This window comes from Bos indicus x Bos taurus, chromosome 11 (genome assembly GCF_003369695.1).
Source record: "Bos indicus x Bos taurus breed Angus x Brahman F1 hybrid chromosome 11, Bos_hybrid_MaternalHap_v2.0, whole genome shotgun sequence".
In the NCBI taxonomy this organism is placed as follows: Eukaryota; Metazoa; Chordata; class Mammalia; order Artiodactyla; family Bovidae; genus Bos; species Bos indicus x Bos taurus.
Window position 1 is genome coordinate 14,587,774 of NC_040086.1, and position 23,656 is coordinate 14,611,429.

At 40.5% G+C, this 23,656-nt stretch overlaps 2 protein-coding genes and 1 pseudogene across 3 annotated transcripts in view; 1 reads left to right on the top strand and 2 right to left on the bottom strand.

The window, feature by feature from the left end:
• Window positions 1–757, bottom strand: part of MEMO1 (mediator of cell motility 1) — a 122,120-nt gene extending 121,363 nt beyond the window's left edge. The window contains exon 1 of the mRNA XM_027554956.1: window positions 700–757. The gene's annotated coding sequence lies outside the window, so the exon portion shown is untranslated. The remainder of the gene's footprint in view (window positions 1–699) is intronic.
• A 9,999-nt stretch (window positions 758–10,756) lies between these two features.
• Window positions 10,757–23,398, bottom strand: DPY30 (dpy-30, histone methyltransferase complex regulatory subunit). Of its 2 annotated transcripts, none has more exons than XM_027554959.1 (5): window positions 23,296–23,398; window positions 22,986–23,057; window positions 22,853–22,900; window positions 13,077–13,219; window positions 10,757–11,100 (listed from the first exon to the last, which is right to left on the bottom strand). In XM_027554959.1, the coding sequence occupies exons 2-5, from the start codon at window positions 23,019–23,021 to the stop codon at window positions 11,028–11,030; spliced, it is 300 nt and encodes a 99-aa protein (XP_027410760.1). In that variant the 5' UTR covers window positions 23,022–23,057; window positions 23,296–23,398; the 3' UTR covers window positions 10,757–11,027. The 2 variants fall into 2 exon arrangements, with proteins under 2 accessions (XP_027410760.1, XP_027410761.1); XM_027554960.1 differs by having other exon boundaries at window positions 23,157–23,324.
• Window positions 15,472–17,679, top strand: LOC113900668 (annotated as a pseudogene).
• Window positions 23,399–23,656: the final 258 nt, after the last annotated feature.

A 23,656-nucleotide genomic window follows, 5' to 3' on the forward strand; every position in this document is an offset into this window, starting at 1 on the left:
CTATGGTGCACGAGGATGAATGAGGAGGCGGCGGCGGCAGCGGCGGCAGGAGCGGCTCCGCGAGGGGACGAGACACCGCGGGCCCAGCCCAGGAGGAGGCGGCAGCGGGGAGGGGATCGGCCCGGCCCAGGAGGAGGAGGAAGAGGAGGAGGCGGCGGCCCGGGAGGAGGAGGAGATGGCAGCCGGGGCGGTGGCGGCGGCGGCAACAATCACCACAAACTCGGGCGGCCGCCGGAAAACGGGGCCCGCGGCGGCCTCACACCGAAGCTCGGAAAGCCGTGGCCCCGGCCACCGGAGTCACCGCTGCTCCCCAGCCGGGGCTGGTGCCTCCGAGCCGCCCCCACAGCCCCCTCCCTTCCCGGTCGGCCTCCCCGAGCCACCGCCAGTGACCCCACCCCCGTGACTCCACGCCCGCCCCCTCCCCCCACCCCCAGCGGGACTCCCCGCACCCACCCCCACCCCCACCCCCGGCCGGGCCCTCCTGCCCGCCCGGCTGCCGGCCCGCCGGCCCCGCCCCGCCCCGCTCCTCCTCCGGCTGCGCGGCGAGGTTAACGGCGGACACCGGACAGGCCAGACGGCATCTGGGGTCGGGTGGCCCCGCGAGGAAGCAGCGGCGGCAGCGGCTCTGCGCACACAAAAGCCCAGGGCCGGGGCCTGAACCGGGGAAGGCAGCCTCGAGAAGAGCCAACGCTTCCTTACTCGCCACTCTAACGGGTCCTGCCCACTGAGCATGCCCAGCAGCCGCTGCCAGGCCCGCCGAGGAATCTCACCGTGCACGCTCCGCTCTCCGGGGTTTAGCGGCAGCAGAGGCGGGGAGGAGGAGGGCGCGGGGAGCAGGACGCAGCCGCAGGGCAAGCCCCCTCCCCCAACCAACTTCCTTAAACCAGGAGCACCGAGGGCTTTTCGGTGCAGCTTTCCACGTGGAAAGTCCCCTGTCTTCCCCACCATACGCAGGAACCCTTAGTGGGTGCTTACCCCCAAGATCTCACTCCTAGGCACGCAACTCTGTCGCCACGTTGGAAAGTTCATTTGTAGAAGCAGGTGTGCCTGTGGTGCGGCAAATGCTGTTTTTGCTTCACAGGGCCACCCTTACTACCTAATTGTGGCTTCATACTGTAAAGTTGTCTTGTTTCGATTTATGTTTATGTAAGTGCATATCTTAACTCTGTACCTGGGGGACAGTGTGACATACCTAGCCTCAGTTATTCTGATCTATAAAATGGTCATAACAATACTAGAGGTGTTATTGAAAGCCTAGTACATCGGTTTCCCTATAGCTCAGTTGGTAAAGACTTTGCCTGCAGTACAAATAGACATGGGTTCGATTCCTGGGTTGGGAAGATCCCCTGATAAAAGGAAATGGCAACCCACTCGAGTAATCTTGCCTGGAGAATCCCATGGACAGAGGAGCCTGGCAGGCTACATACAGTCCATGGGGTTGCAAAAGCCGGACACGACTTAGCGACTAACCCCCCAAACATTATTTCCAACCTTCAGTTATCTTTTAAATCCCACCGCAAGTGTCAGAAACAAAGAATTACATTAAAATTATATAATAATCACAGTAAAGTAGAATATCTTGGACCTTCAAGAAAATGTTATGGAGTAGACCATTCCGAAACTAGGAAGAGAGTAAGAGCAAATGGCATGCCTTCAATGAAAGACTTGGAATTAAAACTATAACATTGTTATATCTGAAATTCACACTAAACAGATCCGTGGTAGAGGCCAAAGCAAACGACTGTGCTTAATTTTCAAGTTTCCCTAGTGTCATAGTCATAGAATTTCTTTTTTTTTCTTTAGGTACTACATTTTGTATTCTCACCTATTCAACTTTAAGGTCCGTGGATCTTGCTTGAGATCCCAGTCCTGGTCAATTATTGGAACATTTCTGACTTTCACACCTTTTTATACACTCTTTTTAAGCTGCAAAAAGAAAAAGAAAAAAACTTCCATTCTATATAGATCTGTATTCAATTTTTAACCCTCTCACTTCACCACTAACCTGCCCAAATATTGGAGGGTGGGGTACACGTACCAAGTAGTCAATCTAGGGATAAGAGAAAAAGGAGGGCTGAAGCCGATTCCCTGGTACTCTTTCTGAAGTGACAAAACTCATGATAACTGATGAAATTGTAAACACTTCATTGTAAATTTCAAGAAAAGGAAATAGTTGATATGGTTTATATGGTGTAAGAACATTGATTGCTCTGTCACTCATCAGCCGTGTGGTTATGGATATCTAGTAATTTAACCTTTTCAACCCTCAGTTATCGCATCTGTGAAATGCAAACAGCAGTCATATTTAACTCACTGGCTTGCTGTGAGAATCACCAAGTAAGGCACCTGAAAACAACTTATAAACTGTTCTTTGTAAATGTTTGTTTTCTCATTATCCTCTGCTCCTAGGTCTCATTCCAAACTAGTAGTCTAATCTAAAATTAAGCATCATCCCTATTAAAATGCTCAGTTGGAGGCTTCTTTCCTCAAAGGATTTTTCTTACTGATCAAACTCAGCAAAGACCACAGTGCCAAGTGAAGTCAAAGGTTAGAGGATCTTCTATTATCTCTAGAATGCTCTTAATATATCCCATCATTACTCCTCTTGTCCATCTTATTCTGGCTACTTTATTCAAGGATAAACTCTTTAAAGAGATGCTGAAACTACTCACTTATCCACAACCCCTAAATTTAGGAAGATCCATATAAATACTTGATCAATGGAAAATACTTGATATCAAAGAAGCCTGTTTGGCAATACTGTACACTTCATATTAACAATTCCATTATATCTACCAAGGATTTGGGTTTGACACTCCATAAACATCATCCAAAGTAAAGGGCAAGGAGGAAATCTTCATTAATAGTCTTCATGAAGCACTACTACTACTACTACTAAGTCGCTTCAGTCGTGTCCAACTCTGTGCGACCCCACAGACGGCAGCCCACCAGGCTCCGCCATCCCTGGGATTCTCCAGGCAAGAACACTGGAGTGGGTTGCCATTTCCTTCTCCAATGCATGAAAGTGAAAAGTGAAAGTGAAGTCACTCATGAAGCACAGACTTCAACAAATAAGATACCCAGAGCCCAACATTAATCTATCTTCTGAAATACAGAGAGTCACTGCATCAGTCTATACTAACAACTAGAAACAAACACAGTATCTGTCAATGATACTTGTTAATTTAGGATATATCCGTATGTATGCACCCTTTAAAAACAATAAGATAGTGCTATATACTGGTATGGAAAGAGCTCCAAAAAAAATGCAAAAAGCAAACTGCAGAACAATGTGTATGGTTACGATATCATTTGTGTAAAACCAAATACTTCTATTCTCACACACTTGCATAGATGTGGAATATTTCTAGAAGGATACAACAAACTGCTAACAGTCAGTGTACATCTTTGTGTATCTTTTGAACTTTGTGCCATATACGTACACTACCTATATCCCAAAATAAGTAATTTATTAGGCTTCATTTTTGGAGCTTATATGGCAGTATTAAACTGCCCATTTTTAAATCTTACTTATACACACCTGGGCTTCCCTTGTGGCTCAGCTGGTAAAGAATCTGCCTGCAATGCAGGAGACCCGAGTTCGATCCCTGAGTTGCAAAGATCCCCTGGAAAGGATCCCCTGGAGGGAAAGGCTACCCATTCCAGTATTCTGACCTAGAGAATTCCATGAACTGTATAGTCCATGGGGTTGCAAAGAGTCGGACACGACTGAACGACTTTCACCTTCACTTTATACACAACTGCTAGATTGAGGAGCCCTCTAATTACTAAAGCTCTTTACCAGAAAAATATTCTAGAATACCACAGGGTTTTGAAAAATTGAAACTTGAGAGAAGAGTTTAGCATAAGGATGCTCTTTTGATTTCAGTTAACACTATAACCTAGTATCCGTTGACTTAGCCCTTTTCTTCTTTAGAAATCATTCTCCATAAGGAATATTTACTAAACCTTTACTATGTACCTGACACTAGGCTAAGTCTTTACATATTTAATGATTCCCACAAGATGAAAACTTGTTCACTTCCCATTTTTTTGGAGTAAAATTTGTACACGGACCTTTCTGCAAGTTTGTTAATTATTTAGGATTAACAAACAGAGAAATTAAACTGAGTCAAAACATTTAAAATATTTAAAGGCTGACGAATTTTCTTATAAAGAAAATTCTTATTCATTACTGACTGCCCCCTTTAGCTCTGGTGATCTATTTCCCTAGATCACCTACTTTAACTCCAGAGATTTTAAGCAAGTGGATCCTCAGAAGTAGTCATTTACACCATCCATCTTTTTCCCCTTGTTGCTATACTTAGACATATGTATCAGGCCTATTTGTTAATACCTTTTTGGAATCCAGTCCAGGAACATACCTGGCTACAATATTTAATGCAGTCCCTACAACCATTCTATCATGTTGCTAATGGAACGTTATCAATCTTAAAATCTCCTGTGGTGTGTGTCTGTGCCCAGTTGTGTCTGAGTCTTTGTGACCCCTTGGACTATGGCCCACCAGGCTCCTCTGTCCATGGGATTCTCCAGGCAAGAATACTGGAATAGGTTGCCATTTCCTACTCCAGGGGATCTTCTGACCCAGGGATTGAATCTGTGTCCCCTGTGTCTCCTGCATTACAGTTGGCTTCTTGACCCACTGAGCCACCTGGAAAGCCCAAAATCTCCTATACCTTTTCCTAAATGAAATTTATTTATTTTTAAAGTCTTTATTGAATTTGTTACAATGTTGCTTCTGTTTTATATTTTGGCTTTTTGGCCCAGAAGCATGTGGGATCTTAGCTTCCTGACCAGGGATCAAATTCACACCCCCTGCATTGGAAGGTGAAGACTCAACCACTGAACCACCAGAGAAGTCCTTCCTAAATGAAATTTAAACAAAGGTTCAATATTCTCCCAATAGGTTCACCAGAATTAGGAAGACAGTTTAGTTTTCTTCTACTAAAACGTTTATATTTTTGGCCCCAGCGTGTGGGAATCTAGTTCCCTGACCGGGATTAAACCTGTGCCCTTGGCAGTGAGAAAGTGAAGAGGAACTAAAAAGCCTCTTGATGAAAGTGAAAGAGGAGAGTGAAAAAGTTGGCTTAAATTTCAACATTCAGAAAACGAAGACCATGGCATCTGGTCCCATCACTTCATGGCAAATAGATGGGGAAACATTGGAAACAGTGTCAGACTTTATTTTTTGGGGCTCCAAAATCACTGCAGATGGTGATTGCAGCCATGAAATTAAAAGACGCTTACTCCTTGGAAGGAAAGTTATGACCAACCTAGATAGCATATTCAAAAGCAGAGACATCACTTTGCCAACAAAGGTCCGTTTAGTCAAGGCTATAGTTTTTCCAGTGGTCATGTATGGATGTGAGAGTTGGACTGTGAAGAAAGCTGAGTGCCGAAGAATTGATGCTTTTGAACTGTGGTGTTGGAGAAGACTCTTGAGAGTCCCTTGGACTGCAAGGAGATCCAACCAGTCCATTCTGAAGGAGATCAGCCCTGGGATTTCTTTGGAAGGAATGATGCTAAAGCTGAAACTCCAGTACTTTGGCCACCTCATGCGAAGAGTTGACTCATTGGAAGAGACTCTGATGCTGAGAGGGATTGGGGGCAGGAGGAGAAGGGGACAACAGAGGATGAGATGGCAGGATGGCATCACTGACTCGATGGACATGAGTCTGAGTGAACTCCGGGAGTTGGTGATGGACAGGGAGGCCTGGCGTGCTGCAATTCATGGGGTCGCAAAGAGTCGGACATGACTGAGCGACTGAACTGAACTTGGTGGTTAAAGCACGGAGTCCTAAACACTAGACCACCAGGGAAGTCCCTGTTTTTCCAACTTAAGGTCTCCATATCCTTTGGCAATCTATTCCTGATTTACTGTACTGGTCCTCTCACTTATCCACCTTTTTTAAGAAATTCACTCTAAAAAAAAAAAAAAGAAATTCACTCTATAGGATATAGTACTTTTACTCTATTATTGTAAAATTTGCTTACTAAACATTATCTTCCTAATCAAAGGATAGGAACTGTTTCCATAGTATAATTGTTAGCTACACATGAAATACCTCCTCGAAGTATAGCAGAAGCTTGCTTAAGTGATTCCTATTTAACCAGCTTACTGGAGTAAAGCGATGTTCTCCATCTCCATAGTAAATACACTGTACCATGTCCACACAAGCTGAATTCTTAAAGCTGGTAGATTACACTTAGGAAATTCACACTGTTGCAACTCATCTCCCAGGTGTGTGTGCATCACTAACAAGGCTTAATCACATTCTCCAACCTATTTATACCAGATGTACAAGGTACTGCCATTACATAATTTAATAAAATATTACACAAGCCAATGAAATAGAAATACATAATGCAAAAGGTATTAGTACAAAAATTAGGTGAAATGCTTTGGACTCAATAAAAACAACTGTCAAATGAGAGGCGGATAAGATGACCAAAGGCAGGAGAAAAAACTCATGAAAAAAGGATCATTATACACTTAACACCTTAAGGCATTAAGATCTCATGTCTAAAATCTTCAGTCAGTTCAGTTCAGTTCAGTTGCTCAGTTGTGTCCGACTCTCTGCGACCCCATGAATTGCAGCATGCCAGGCCTCCCTGTAGATCACCAATTCGAGGAGTTCACTCAAACTCACATCCTTCAAGTCGGTGATGCCATCCAGCCATCTCATCCCCTATCGTCCCCTTCTCCTCCTGCCCCCAATCCCTCCCAGCATCAGTCTCTTCCAATGAGTCAACTCTTCACGTGAGGTGGCCAAAGTACTGGAGTTTCAGCTTTAGCATCAGTCCTTCCAAAGAACACCCAGGACTGATCTCCTTCAGAATGGATTGGTTGGATCTCCAAGGGTGTACTCTCAGGAGTCTTCTCCAACACCACAGTTCAAAAGCATCAATTCTTCGGTGCTCAGCTTTCTTCACAGTCCAACTCTCATATCCATACATGACCACAGGAAAAACCATAGCCTTGACTAAATGGACCTTTGTTGGCAAAGTGATGTCTCTGCTTTTGAATATGCTATCTAGGTTGGTCATAACTTTTCTTCCAAGGAGTAAGCGTCTTTTAATTTCATGGCTGCAGTCACCATCTGCAGTGATTTTGGAGCCCAAAAAAATAAAGTCTGACACTGTTTCCAATGTTTCCCCATCTATTTGCCATGAAGTGGTGGGATGGGATGCCAGGATCTTCGTTTTCTGAATGTTGAACTTTAAGCCAACTTTTTCACTCTCCTCTTTCACTTTCATCAAGAGGCTTTTGAGTTCCTCTTCTCTTTCTGCCATAAGGGTGGTGTCATCTGCATATCTGAGGTTATTGATATTTCTCCTGGTAATCTTGATTCCAGCTTGTGCTTCTTCCAGTCCAGCGTTTCTCATGATGTACTCTGCACAGAAGTTAAATAAGCAGGGTGACAATATACAGCCTTGACGTACTCCTTCTGCTATTTGGAACCAGTCTGTTTGTTCCATGTCCAGTTCTAACTGTTGCTTCCTGATCTGCATATGGGTTTCTCAAGAGGCAGGTCAGGTGGTCTGGTATTCCCATCTCTTTCAGAATTTTCCACAGTTTATTGTGATCCACACAGTCAAAGGCTTTGGCATAGTCAAGAAAGCAGAAATAGATGTTTTTCTGGAACTCTCTTGCTTTTTCCATGATCCAGCGGATGTTGGCAATTTGATCTCTGGTTCCTCTGCCTTTTCTAAAACCAGCTTGAACATAATTGATTAAAGAACAAATTGAGTTATGGAAGAGAATGGAGAACCCAGAAAAGGACCCTCATGCATACAGTCACCTGATCTTTGACAAAGGAACAGAGGCAATACAACAGAGAAAAGATCATCTGAATTTTCAGCAAACGGTGGTGTTACAACTGGACAACCAGGGGTTATTCCACATGCAATTAGCTCTTTTCTAACAATACCGTCTCTTCATGAGCAATAAGCTTTGTATAAATATAGGATAATGCAGGAGTTCATTCTATAAAGGAAGGCGAAAAATAATGAATAGCTTCTTCAGCATTACTGGTTGGGGCATAGACTTGGATTACTGTGATATTGAATGGTTTGCCTTGGAAACGAACAGAGATCATTCTGTCATTTTTGAGATTGCATCCAAGTACTGCATTTCAGACTCTTTTGTTGACCATGATGGCTACTCCATTTCTTCTGAGGGACTCCTGCCCACAGTAGTAGATATAATGGTCATCTGAGTTAAATTCACCCATTCCAGTCCATTTTAGTTCGCTGATTCCTAGAATGTCGACGTTCACTCTTGCCATCTCCTGTTTGACCACTTTCAATTCGCCTTGATTCATGGACCTAACATTCCAGGTTCCTATGCAATATTGCTGTTTACATCATTGGACCTTGCTTCTATCACCAGCCACATCCACAACGGGGTATTGTTTTTGCTTTGGCTCCATCCCTTCATTCTTTCTGGAGTTATTTCTCCATTGTTCTCCAGTAGCATATTGGGCACCTACCGCTCTGGGGAGTTCCTCTTTCAGTATCATATCATTTTGCCTAAGATCTTATTCTACTTTCAAAAAACCTGAAACTGCATACATTATAGGAGTGGTTTGTGGAAGAAATACAGAATTCCAATCAAAGAATCCATACCCAAAGCAATGGCTGAAATAAAAAATATTATGAAGTTAATAATAAAGATTAAAAAAAAAAAAAACTGTTCAGTGTCTTTCATGATTCCTTATTATGACTCCTTCTTTTAATCTACCAACCAGATAAGGGGGCTTCTATTGTACACACATAAAGACAGACTGATTTTTTCCCCCTCAAGGAAAAATTTTAAGCACACCTGAGGGCAATACAGCATTAAGGGAAGGGAGCCAATACAGCATTTAAGCTGGGTTTGAATCTCTGCCCCAAACTTACTTCCCCTGTAACTTTAAGCAAGTTAATTAAATCTCACTTTTTTCACCTTAACCTACATCACAGGGTTTTGAGGATTAAATGACAATTCATGTATTTAGAATGGGCCTTGGCATATGGTGAGCGCTAAGTGGGATGTGCACTGCCAGCAAGACACGCCTATTCTCAGTCCTTACTGAAAAAGGTATCAATTTTAAGATTGAATAATTTAAGCCCTATCTTGAAGATAACTCAATAGAACACTAAAAGTAATGCAGCACTAGGCAGAGTACTGAATTACTTCTAAGCAGTCGCTAACCAAAGGTGGTATGAGAATGCCTTAGAGTTTCTCTCAAAATGAGAAGCCTGGGCTCTATTCCAGCTGCATCAGGCTCTCCAGGGTCCAGGCATGCATATAGAGATATATATGCATGAGATATATAACAGATATAATTTCTATTTATACTTTTAATGTATTTTATATATATTTATATATGAAGTTTCGCAAGTGGCTCTGATGTGAATCGCTGATGGACTGTTGAAACTATTTATGCTTTAATAAAATACTCAAATTTTTTTAAAAAGGCAGATTAACATATTAATCACCAAAATAAATTTAGTGAAATTAATACTTGCAAAAACTATAAGCAGTGTATGAGTCCAGTATTTCCAGGTTTTTCCCATTCAGACCTATCAACCCGCATAGATACATCAAAACCACATCACCTCCCCAACTGTCACTCCTTTTTTGCTATATTAAAGAGAACTTTAATATGTTTTTGCTGTATTAAAGAGAACTGTAAGACATACCATGTCAGCATTACATTTCTAACTCCAACTTCACATGTTTAGCTTGGAGACATGTTCTCTAACATGCTTCCAAAGCAGGATTTCTCAACCTTAGAACTACTGACATTTTGAGCTGGATGATTTGGGGGAATGTGTGGGACACCCAGGCTGTCTGTGCATTAAGATTATTTAGCAGTGTTCCTGGCAATTATCCACTAGATGCCAGTAGAATCTCACCTTACTCCAGTTATGACACCAAAATGTTTCGGACATCCCCTAATGTCCCTTGGGAAAGGAGGGGAGATGGGTGCAAAATCACCCCCAGTTGAGAAACCACTGCTCTAGTGAATGTTTTTCCTGCCTGGCTCTCTGCAGACAATTTTCTCTTTTCTGAGCTAGTGCATTATCTCAATTTCTTCATACAGGACAAAGTGAGCAGACCTGAAAAACAATAAAAGGACTAGCTGGTGTTTTTTAATTGCAAAAAGCAGTATGTTAACTAGCCCAAGAACTTCTCTCTTAGCTATCAGCAACACATTGGTAGAACTGGGTCTTAATGCCCATTCAAGCACTTACCAGCTGTGTGGCCTTGAGCAAGTCACTTAACCTCTCCCAATCAGTTTCATCTGCAAAATCGGAATAACAAGATCTACTTTGCAGAGTTGCTACATTAGAGATAATTTAAATAAAATAATTCTGCACCTAACACATAGTAGAACTATAATAAATGATATTTTTTATTATATTAATACCATAAAGGTTGACAGCACCGAAGGATATTGTATACCCTCTGCAGTACTTACAACAGAACTCCAAATTTATTATGTGTTAGAATCACCAATGACATCTGTTAAAAACTGAAGATGCCCAAATCCTAGTCTCTCAGAGATCCAGGAACAACACTAGAAAAACTGGCTGAGAGTTTTTTATATTCTAATTGACTATGGTATATTTTCACACTGTTGTAAAACTCTACAACATGCTAAGACACATGGGAGTAAGTAATACATGAAAACAATTGAACCACATAAAATATTTGCCACATAGAACAAAAACTACTGTAAAATAATGATGTTTTAACAGTTTATTTTGAAGGTCATTTTAAAAACAAAGTTAAAGACAATCTGAAAAAATTGCACGGAACACATTTATTAAATAAGTTTGTGATTAAATCAATAAGGGAAATGATGTCTTCTTCTGCAACTCCGAAATAAGTTCTGTTGTCCTGAAGGTTCTTATTCTTCCAAAAAGGGGTGGGTGGGGAATCATGGCAACTAAAGCTGCCTCTTAATCATGTAAATCTACAGTAGAAACCAAATTTTTCTGTTCTTCCCAATAAGTCAGTTTCGATCTTCAAACTGTGCCTTGTTTTTTAAAAGATATGATGCTAGAAATTCAATGGGATTTGGTGGTCTGTAAGGGAAAAGAAATCCAAATTTTAGAAATTTACATTTTAGATGTGTTAAATGTATTGTTCCATAAAATCTTTTCTTTTTTTTTTTTTGGCTGCCCCATATGGGATACAAGATCTTAGTTCCTGGACTAGGCATTGAACCTGTGCCCCTGCAGTGGAAGCACACAGTCTTAACCCACTGGATTGCCAGGAAGTCCCTTAAACATATTTTAAAATTAAGCAGCGGGTAGGAGAGGGAGCTGGAAGAAGGCAGTCAAAAGGTACAAAACTCCAATGATAAGTACAAAGGATGTAATGTGCAACATGACCATAGCTGACACTGCTATGTGATATACAAGAAAGTCATTAAAAGAGTAGATCCTAAGAGTTCTCATAACAAAAAGATGCTTTCTTTTTTCTCCACTGTATCTATATATGAGATAATGGATGTTAACTAAACCTATGTGGTAAACCACCATGCTGTATACTTTAAACAGTGATGTATGTCTATGTTTTTCTCAATAAAACTGGAAAAAAATTTTAATAAAATGTTATTTCACATTTATCACCTTTATATATGTTCTTTTTGCTGATAAAACAGGTCCAAAAATGAAAAGTTGGGGGAACATCTATTTTAAACTCTATTATAAAAAAGCATATTTAGAACTGATTTACAATAATCTCTAAACGTTCTCTTAGCACTTTAAATAGCCTTTTGAACTAACTAGACAGAGACATGGAGAAGGCAATGGCAACCCACTCCAGTACTCTTGCCTGGAAAATCCCATGGACAGAGGAGCCAGGCTGCAGTCCATGGGGTCACTAGGAGTCAGACAGGACTGAGCGACTTCACTTTCACTTTTCACTTTCATGCACTGGAGAAGGAAATGGCAGCCCACTCCAGTGTTCTTGCTTGGAGAATTCCAGGGATGGCGGAGCCTGGTGGGCTGCTGTCTATAGGGTCGCACAGAGTCGGACATAACTGAAGTGACTTAGCAGCAGCAGCAGCAGACACAGACAATACTTGTTACATAATAATTTGAGGGATTATTTTGCTAAAATGCCTTACAATAAATGCAAAAACTTGCATTTATTAACAGAATATTACTTTAAAACTTTTTCAAATTTTATTCTTCTAGAATTTAAAGTAATATTTAGAATTTCCAATATACTGGCCTTCTTTTACAGTGTTCACTATTAGTCTTTTGAGAAAAATATCCAAGCAAGAATACTGGAGTGGGTTGCCATTTCCTTCTCCAGGGGATCTTCCCCACTTAGGGACTGAACCCACATCTCCCATTTTTCGTGCACTGGAGGGAAGGTTCTTTACCACTGCGCCACCTGGAAGCCAGTTACACCCAATAAATATTGACTAATGTAACTTACAAAAAAAAATTTTCTTATTGATTTACTTATACAAAAATAATTTAGGTAGACTTATCAGGGAAAAAATATGTACAGGACAGAGAAAAAATTGTAATCTTGCTAACAAAAAAATGTAAATTAAAACAACTTGGTAAAAAAAGTTTATAACACATGTAGCTAAGGCTACACTGGAAGAATCTTAAGGATAAACTTTTTGATGGAAATATATTATTATGGGTCAAACACCATAAAAATAGTCATGTCATTTGAAATAGTAAACCAACTCTTGGGTGTTTATCATAAGGAAGTAATTAAACAAAAACAAAAGGAAATGAAAGCAGATAAACTACCTGGTGACCAACAACAATAAAGGAAATTGAACCTAAATGTTCAAAAACGAGATATAAAATTACATGTATACCATGATTACAAATATGCACATAGGATCTAAGACTAGTAGAAAAATGTCTGAACTGAGGTTATATCTGACTTCTTTTTAAAAAATCTTTAGTATCTATAAGTTTCTTATACAGTAAAAAAAATAACTACACATAATTAATATTTCAACCAGGGAAGTTATTATTTTGCTTTCTCTGGTAAGCCCATTTGCAGACAGACACTATTATCTTACCTTTCCTTTGCAAGTACAGCAAGTCCTTGTAATAAGATAGGCACAACTGTCTGATCCAGATAGGCACGAGTTGGCAAAGACTGGAGATCCACTTTCTGTTTTGATGACTTTTCTGCGTTAATTTTCTCATTTTCTACTATCCTCTAGAGAATTTTTAAAAAAAAATGCATAAATATTAAAACTGCAAATCTCTCTGCCAAAATAAAATCAGACCCATTTCTAAATGTCATTCAAGAATTTTCTGAAGGCATCATAATATCTCATCCTTTTAATGTCGTATCTCCAGATGCTCACTTACTTTCTCTCTTTGCCTTTTTTAGGAGCAAAAATAAGTACTTTTTCTTTGAGAATACCTTCTTACAGTGTGCTTCAAAAAAATCTGGACATGACACTAAGTAGGCAATGGCACCCCACTCCACTACTCTTGCCTGGGAAATCCCATGGACGGAGGAGCCTGGTAGGCTACAGTCCATGGGGTCGCTAAGAGTCGGACAGGACTGAGCGACTTCACTTTCACTTTTCACTTTCCTGCATTGGAGAAGGAAATGGCAACCCACTCCAGTTTTCTTGCCTGGAGAATCCCAGAGACAGGGGATCCTGGTGGGCTGCCATCTATGGGGTCGCACAGAGTCAGACACGACTGAAGTGACTTAGCAGCAGCAGCAGCAGCACTGAATCACAGTGAGAAAACTAGTTCTGTTTCAATTTTTTCATCACAGATAATATCAAGGACAAAGTCTCAGTTTGATCCTAACATGTCTCTAACACTTCTGTAACACTTGCTAACCTCCCTCCTTAGACAGGGAACAGGTTTCAGGCTCAGAGGCTTCAACAGGCAACAGAGCTAAAATATATTACTTCTGTTTTGTAGTCTGTTTTGTATTCCCTGTTTTCATTTTTATAGTTACCTCTACCACAATGAGAATGCTTTTCCATTTATGTTTCTTTTTAAAATAAATGCATCTGATTTTTTTTAAGTAAATTTAAGAAAAAATGTTAAGTAAAAATAGCCAAAAAACAGAAGAAATTACTAACACGGGAAAGATCATTACTGTGATATTTAAATGATATTTAGAAAATGATGACTTATACTTCCTTCACTAAGAATCCCCATGAGAAAATTCAGGCCTTTCATATAGATTCATCTGATATCCAGAGTATCAAAAACTGCTTTACTAAAAAGCTATGCCTTCTGAAAATCTACCATTTCAGAAGTTTAGAAATAAGTCGCCATCTCAAAAGTCAAAACACTATTAAGAGCACTTTTATTTAAAGAACTTTTGTTCCAATCATACTGGAATGGATATAAATAAGTCAATAATTATAAAAACTATTTTTTTATACTTAATTTTTTTAAAGAAAATTTTTTATTTTGTAAAAACTGAGAAAAAACTTTAAGCATATAACATACATACCATGCTTTTCAAAACATTTGCCAGAACTATCAGATAACTTGTCTAGTTTTGCTTATGATTTTTCAGTCTAATTTTTGGACTTAATAAAAATTATATATGCTAATGAATGGAATAGCTATTTGCCCATGAATTAAGAAACTTCTTGTTCATCAGTAAATTTCAACAAATATATGATAAAAACTAGTCATTTACATGACATCCCAATACCTTAACAAAAAACACCAATACCTAAGCAACTCTAATAGATCCTATAATAAGGTCCTTAACAAGTTCTCTGATTTATATCATTTAAACATTCACTAAATACTTACGATGTACTGTAATGCTTAATTTTAGTAGTCAAAATCCTAAATTAATCTAAAAAAATTTACAGTTGACCCCTGAACATGAAGGTTTGGGGCACCAACACGTTCTGCCCAGCCAAAACCCACCTATAACTTACAGTTGGCTCCTCCATATCTGTGGTTCTGTACCTACAGTTCTACATCCTTGGGTTCAACCAACTGGAAATCACGCAGTACTACAGTATTTACTATTGGAAAAAAATCCACATTTAAGTGGACCCACACAGTTCAAACCTATGCTGTTCAAGGGTCAAATGTATATCCAAACTAACACACATATTCATAATAGATTAAGCTTTTAAGAGTGTAGAACAGTGACCATAAAAATGGGAAAAAGTGAGGTGAATCCTATGATTGCCATGCTTACTGCATCCTGCCTAAAGAACTTACAGTGATACCCAGGAAGAAGGAACCAAGCAGAGCCCTGCAGTCACCCCAAGATGAGAAGACAGAGTTGAAAATTCAGAGACCAAGGGAACTAGAAATCGCAGAGCGCTAAGAGGACAGTTTCACAGAAGGGAGTTGATCAGAAAGAGACAAAGAGATCGTCTCCCAGTTTTCAGGTGCGTACTAGTCAGAGCATGAGTGTGAGGGAACTACCCAAGGCCAGAAGAAAAAACCACTTGGAAGAAGCACATGGCACAATCCCCAGAGCTCCACAGGCCAGGAGTAGTTCATGGTCCTATGACCCAGAATGAAAACCTCGTAATACATGAAGCATTGGGCAGAATACACAAGGAAGAAATTAAGCATGAACTAAAGACTTGTGGGTTAGTCACTCAGTCCTGTCCGACTCTTTGTGACCCCATGGAGTGTAGGCTCCTCTGTCCATGGAAGTGGGTTGCCAAAGGCTAATCTGGTCCCATCTAAAAAAGCTTAAAGGCAAACTTCAAAAGGATCAAATAACTTGACCATGTCCCAGAACAAAGCTCAAGGTTTGAAGAAATGCAAAAAAAAAAAAAAAAATGCACCAGCACCCAACAAAGTGCATAGTGCAAAGCCTTTAGTAAAAATTACCAGACAGACCAAGAAGCAGGAAAAAACCACCCATGATGAAGAGAAAAACCAATTCACAGAAACAGACTCAGAAAGATACTGACAGCATTGGCAATGCCATTAAGCTAGTTATTATAATATATTCCACATGTTAAAGAAGACAGAGGAAAGAATGAATAAATTAAGCTAACAAAATACTTTAAAATATTTGAAGAAATGTCTGAATTTTCAAATATCATTAAAATTCTAAATGCAAAGGTCCAAGAAACTCAATCCTAAGCACAAGAAACATTAAAACAAACAAAAAATTATGCCAAGGCACATCAAAATTAAGTTATCTAAAGCTAGTAATAAAATCTTAAAAGCACAAAGAGAAGGCATTTAAATATGGAGCAAAGAGAGTAGTGACAGAACACTTTTCATCAGAAACAACATCAGCCAGAAGCCAGTGAAGCATATCTACACTCAGCAAATATGCCTCAAAACAAGGGGAAAATAATTATACCTTTTTAGACATTCAGAACCTTAAAGAACTCCTTACCAGCAGACCTCCACTACAAGAAACACTAAAGAAAACCCTTCAGGAGGATGGGAAATGATGCCCGATGGGAAGCTGGATCTACACAGACGGCCGGAGAACCCAGAAATAATAACTATATGGATAAACGTGACTCCTTCCTCTTAATGTTTAAATCTCCTTTAAAGAGATAATTAGACAGAAGTGAAGGGAACACTTCCGGGCTCCACAATCACCTGGAGCAGGCGGCGGCGTTAGGTCGACCCTGCTGGGCCTCTTTCTGCAGCTCCGCCTTTGCTCTGGTCTTTCTGGAAATCTTGCTAGTGCCAGACAGCCTCCCAGACGTGTGTGAGGGACCCACATAGTGCATACATTCCCCACACGGCCCCCCAGGGGCGGGCACAGTGCAATTCTTGATGGCCAGTGAATGGACGACAACAATGTGGCTTTCTGGCTTGTTCAGTTTACTGTTCTGTTTGTTCTGCCTCTTGCTGGGTTGCATGAAGCGGCAAGCTGTTACCAAGCAAGTTACCGAGTAACTTGCTTTGCTGGCAAGTGCTCTGGCCAGTGCTCTGAGGCTGTACCAAAGATGACTTCGCTTCCAGTTAAGCAGAGCATTTCTGGCCTGAGCTTTGTTAGGGGACTGCTGGCACTACCTGTTATATTCATTCATCTTTGTCAACTCTTCCAGTTACAATGAATATTCTCCCAGTCTTGTTATTTTCTTGGCTTCATGCTGCCACATACTGGAAAAAGGCACTTAGTGCAAAGGGTTCAAATAGTTTATCTCTACTGGGACCTCTCGTCCATAAATTAAACACTAATCAACAGAATATTCTGAAATTCAATACTTATCATTAAATAATCTTGATGGCTGCTACAGTTTTTATGCTTTTTTAGTGGCCAAGAAAGTTTGCTCCAGCTTTTTATATACTATAGATTCCTCAATACCACTCTCAAAGAAATCCATATCGTAGAGGACATTAACGAATTGAGGGCTGTTGTTGAATATCTAATAATGAAACCTGCTTGCCCACTGTTTTGTAAGAAGACTTTGTCTCCAGAGCATTGCTTTGATGAGCAGACTAGCACTAACAGTTGCATAGTTTACCATCCAGCTAAGTTATATGTAATACAAATGATTATTATTAGCAGCTGGTACTCTCCAGGTGTAAAACTGACCTCAATGCAATTTACATAAATACATCTCAAAAGAAAAATAATCGTTTTCCCAGAATGCTAAATCAAACTTTTAAACACTGAGGAACTTTATTGTAACCTGTTGTTAATGGTTAAGTAAGTTTAAATCTTGTGACAATGTATCAGAAATTCTTTAGACTGGTGTGCCTTCATCATAAAGTACATCTATTTCTCTTATAAAAATAGCTCGAAAAATTGTTTTCATCTAATTGGTAACCTTAATTTGTATCTGGCATGAGTTGATTATGGTAATACTAACGTGTAAATTCAGCATATTTTGAGACAGTATTCTTTTGGCTTTTAGTAATTTGGGGTGATTTTAACAAAAACACTTCCCACTGTGTTTAATTTCAAATTTTTTCTGAACCAACCAAGTGCTACTTGGTTAGGACAGATTTATTTTTGATGTATCACTATAATAGGAATTCTATATGTATCTTATGCTATGATCCTCCAAATTTTTATTTTCATAATTATTTCTGTGGCTTCAAACATTTTTTTTAAAAGGTCCCACTGTAAGCTTGTTTGTTAGCCAACTGGGTAAATGTCTGTGGTCACCTAGCATTTTACGTTACAGAGCAGTAGTCAAAAGACACTTTTCCTTTCAGAGACCCATTGAGTAACATTTCTCAAATACGAAATCCTTTTTTTAGAAATGTGCACACACAGGTTTCAGTAGTTTACACAATTACTTAGATCAGATTCTTGACTGAGAGTTTTCTTAGTTTCCTAGGCCTAAATTTTCATAATTACAGCAGTGCAGATGCCTTTTGAAAGTCATGTAACTGAAGATTTAGCATATGACTAAACTCAGTATCTGTTCTTAAATAATAATGAAGATTATGTATACTCGCCCATCAAATCTGATTTAAAAGATTTAATAGAAAGGTTTATAGGTAAGGTTATTGATTGGGAATGGGGCTAGAGGAAGAATTAAGAGGTAAACAGTGTATATTTCTAATTTGCAATGCAGAGATAAGTTTGGGGGAATTGGATGTATAATCCAACTGTGATTGAGTTGTATGTTTAATACATTTGTTGCGCTTCCATCAACTCCTTTATAAAACTGATTCTGATCTTTATTACTGCTGTTTAAAACACTGCAAAATGTTAATACTGAGTAATGTAATGGTTTTTGTAACCAGTTTTCTTCTGTGTATGTAACTTGGATTTCTCAAATACACTCAGGGACTTATCAGTAGCATCAGTTTTCTTTTTATTCAACTTTTTGATCCACAGAAATGTGATACTTACTTGATAGCTCAACTGTAGCCAGCTATTTTTGTAATTTTGAAATATTTATCTACTAAGTTAGAGAATGCTCAAACTACCACACAATTACACTCATCTCACACGCTAGTAAAGTAATGCTCAAAATTCTCCAAGCCAGGCTTCAGCAATACGTGAACCATGAACTTCCAGATGTTCAAGCTGGTTTTAGATAAGGCAGAGGAACCAGAGATCAAATTGCCAACATCCGCTGGATCATGGAAAAAGCAAGAGTTCCAGAAAAACATCTATTTCAGCTTTTTTGACTATGCCAAAGCCTTTGACTGTGTAGATCACAATAAACTGTGGAAAATTCTGAAAGAGATGGGAATACCAGACCACCTGACCTGCCTCTTGAGAAACCTATACGCAGGTCAGGAAGCAACAGTTAGAACTGGACATGAAACAACAGACTGGTTCCAAACAGGAAAAGGAGTACGTCAAGGCTGTATATTGTCACTCTGCTTATTTAACTTATATGCAGAGTACATCATGAGAAGCGCTGGGCTGGAGGAAGCACAACCTGGAAATCAAGACTGCCGGGAGAAATATCAATCACCTCAGACATGGAGATGACACCACTCTTATGGCAGAAAGAGAAAAGGAACTAAAAAGCCTCTTGATGAAAGTGAAAGAGGAGAGTGAAAAAGTTGGCTTAAAGCTCAACATTCAGAAAACGAAGATTATGGCATCTGGTCCCATCACTTCATGGGAAATAGATGGGAAAACAGTGGAAACAGTGGCTGACTTTTTGCGGGGGGACTCCAAAATCACTGCAGATGGTGATTGTAGCCATGAAATTAAAAGACACTTACTCCTTGGAAGGAAAGTTATGACCAACCTAGATAGCATATTCAAAAGCAGAGACATTACTTTGCCAACAAAGGTCCGTCTAGCCAAGGCTATGGTTTTTCCAGTGGTCATGTATGGATGTGAGAGTTGGACTGTGAAGAAAGCTGAGTGCCGAAGAATTGATGCTTTTGAACTGTGGTGTTGGAGAAGACTCTTGAAAGTCCCTTGGACTGCAAGGAGATCCAACCAATCCATTCTAAAGGAGATCAGTCCTGGGTGTTCATTGGAAGGACTGATGCTAAAGCTGAAACTCCGATACTTTGGCCACCTCATGCGAAGAGTTAACTCATTGGAAAAGACCCTGATGCTGGGAGGGATTGGGGGCAAGAGGAGAAGGAGATGACAAGAGGATGAGATGGTTGGATGGCATCACCGACTCGATGGACGTGAGTTTGAGTGAACTCCGGGAGTTGGTGATGGACAGGGAGGCCTGGCGTGCTGTGATTCATGGGGTCACAAAGAGTCGGACACGACTGAGCGACTGAACTGAACTGACTGAAGTTAGAGAAGCCCATTAATTTCAGTTGATTGTGGAGGGGGCAGAGTCTCATTATCATTATGTAATCTGATGGTTTTAAAAATTTTCTAGAGCAATAAATTAACTACAATGTGAAGTAAACAATTTAAAATTTTTTAAATAAAAAGGATAATTGACTTTTTAAAGAAAAAATAAAAACAATCAATTGAAGGGTTTATAACATATGCAGAAATATAATATGTGATAACAACAGTATAAAGGCCTGGAGAGAGCAAATGGAAAGATACTGTTGTAAGGTCCTTATACCATATATGAAAAGATATGATACCACTTGGAGGTAAATTGTGGGAAGTTAAACTTCTGTACAAGTCCTAAAGCAGCCACCAAAAAAATTATAAGTCAATAATCAAAATAAAATGGAATTCTAAAAATGAATTTCTAAAAAGAAAAGCAGCAGCTGTAGAACAGTGATTTCCAGACTTTGAGATATCACAAACAAGTAAATTAACAATAACATATTGAAAGAAGGGACTAACATAAGGTTGTTAACTTTATTTAACCAAGTAAAACCTCACAAACAAACAAGCATAATTATTATTTTACTATCACCATTAACTCATAAAAGAACAGGCATTTCAAAATTATGGAAGCAAGAAAACCAATCACCAAATAATGTAGCATCATCATTCATTCACTCCACTTTCCTTTTTTCTCACTGTACTATGGAAATTGGTCTGAAGGTTTGAAAAAATGTATTTGGTATCCCTGTATCATGGCTCTGCCTCCTTATACAAGCATCAACAAGAAAAGACTGCACTGATGCCTAAAAACAATCCTCTTAAATGACTAAAACACTAAGTGGCATAGAGTATCTTCATCTGATTCAGCATAGCAGCTCAATTAAAAACTGCATCATGAAGATTCAAATTCTCTTAACCCTGTTATCAAACCAATGAATAATCCTGGCAATTTACAGGCACAGAGAAGTCACACCACATGACAGGGAATTCTGGAGTTGATCAAGATGAGCAATATAATTTAATCCCACCTCAAAAATGTCAGCCTGCCTAGGTTTAACTTAAACAAGTTAGTCAACTTCTCTGAGCTTTGCAAGAGGAAAAATACACAAAAGTTACTTAGCGCTAATACTAGTAGCTATTACTATTATTACTGTACTTGGAAATGCTCCTGCCCTCATTTATCCAAATGTAATTACTGATGTCTTTCTTTCCCCCATAAAACACACACTTTCTCTATATTCCTAACCAATCCCACCTGCTGCTGCTAAGTCGCTTCAGTCGTGTCCGACTCTGTGCCACCCCACAGACAGCAACCCACTAGGTTCCTCTGTCCCTGGGATTCTCCAGGCAAGAACACTGGAGTGGGTTGCCATTTCCTTCTCCAATGCGTGAAAGTGAAGTCGCTCAGTCATGCCCGACTCTTAGCGACCCCATGGACTGTAGCCCATCAGGCTCCTCTGTCCATGGGATTTTCCAGGCAAGAGTACTGGAGTGGGGTGCCATTGCCTTCTCCGGCCCCCTCATCCATAATTCATAACAAATGTCTTCCCTAAGGAGCTCTCACTGCTTGAAGTATTTCCGGATCATTCACCACAGAGATGGAAATAAATCCCCAGACTGAAGGTTCAGATTTTTCGACATTACACTGTAAATCCAAAATAACACCTGGAAACCTGGGGATTGTTTTGCGGCGATGGTGGAAGCCAGTTCCTCTGTAACATACTAACCATGGTGAGAAAATTCCATAAAGGTGTCTGTGTGTTTCTCTGCCTCAGTGCTTTTATGCATCCCAGTGTTTTTATCCTTTTATCTTTGTCTCTTTTTCATGGTAACTCATCCTCACAAATCATATTATAGCAATCATTTTTTCAAAATCATATATCGTCATATATCATGGTGGCTCAGACGGTAAAGCATCTACCTACAATGCCAGAGACCTGGCTTCAATCCCTGGGTCAGGAAGATCTCCTGGAGAAGGGAATGGCAACCCACTCCAGTATTCTTGCCTCCACCCCGCCCCCCCCGCCCCCCCCCCGCCCCCCCCCCCGCCAAAAAAAATCCCACCTAGCTCTGGTTAATTGAACTGATCTAGCATTCATTTACAAAGTAACCTCTTTTTTTAGAAAGTAACCTCTTAATACCTAATGAAAAAGCTCTGTAAAAGTATACTCCTTTTGTATACGGTTTTGCACATGTACTCTCTGAATTCAGATTTAACCATGTAAGGCAAAAACGGTGTCTACTACCTGTGTTATAGCTTCCAATGTCTCCTGCTAATGAACTCTGCAAAGATATCAACCTTGACTAAATGTTGACTTCACCAGCACACTATCTGCTACAAAAACAACGGGTTTCCTAATTGTAATGTGCAGTTTTTCCACTGCAATATTCCAACAGAACATAAACAGCCACCAAGCAAAACGATTCTGACAATCTCCGTTAGTAATATACGTTTCTTTCTCTATATCATTTTCAAAGTTCAACCCCTGGACTCAGCTAATACGTACGTCTACATACCACGAAGCATTAGTGCTGCTAATAAAATAAGCTGCCCATAATTTGACACTATTTGGTTCATGATGATAAAGTTTTCCCTTGTGCAAAGCAACCTAGCAAAAAGGGATCCCAAGTTTTCTGCAGCTCTTAAGAGACGCAAAGATATGGCATAGGAACTGGGCAAGTTACCTCGACGTTGTCTGTGAGACCATATTCAGAGTGGGGATTTTCTGCAACCTAGAAAACAAAACACAAGTCACAGAGGCATCAGCCACTCTTCCTTACTGCACACAGCCACCCTAAATCCAGGGCCTCCTAGTACCTGCGTCTGTCCCTCCAGCATCTGCTCTGGCTCCATGGTGGACCCTGCAAGTCACACTCCCAGGATACCAGTCTTGGAAAACAAGAAAAAACGTGAGTTACCTGGGAGATTTTAAGATGAAGACGCCAGGATGGAGCCCAACCCAGTCCCGACCCCGCCCCTCACCCCCACCTGGGCGCGGGAGCACCCCGAGTTGTAGAGGAGCAGGATGGGACTGTCCACGACCGGGCGCCCGCATCAGGTCCGGTAGCTCCGCGGTACTCCCCAAAACCTAGAAGAGGTGGGGAAAAGGGAAAAGGGAGCTGATTACCCGCGCCCAAGCCGTTCGTTCTTAAGAGCCCTGCACCGCGCCAACTCCCAGGACAAACCGCTTCCGCCGTAAGTGGCGGATGTCGCACGACTGCCGCGCCTGCGCAGAATTGTACGGCCGGGACCGTACGGGTTGTAAGGATAACGTGCTGTCTACGATAAGCAGCGTCCTGGCCAAGGTGTGACCTGCAGTCTGCGAAACAATCGTTCCTTGACCTGCCTACGCTGAGCAGTCGCCACCCCATCTGCAGACCCAGTGAATAGACCAGCTGTCAGGGGTTTGGCCCGGCCATCCCTCGGTGCTGCCTGAAATCTGCCGAAGCTCTTCCTCGCGGAACCGAAAAAACTTGCTGAATAATTCT

Coding starts and splice junctions, on each gene's coding strand:
- DPY30 (XM_027554959.1), bottom strand. CDS start 23,021: ATGGAGCCAGAGCAGATGCTGGAGGGACAGACGCAG. Junction 13,220..22,852: donor GTCTCACAGACAACGTCGAG/GTAACTTGCCCA, acceptor AAAATTCTCTAG/AGGATAGTAGAAAATGAGAA. Junction 11,101..13,076: donor GCTGTACTTGCAAAGGAAAG/GTAAGATAATAG, acceptor TTTCCCTTACAG/ACCACCAAATCCCATTGAAT.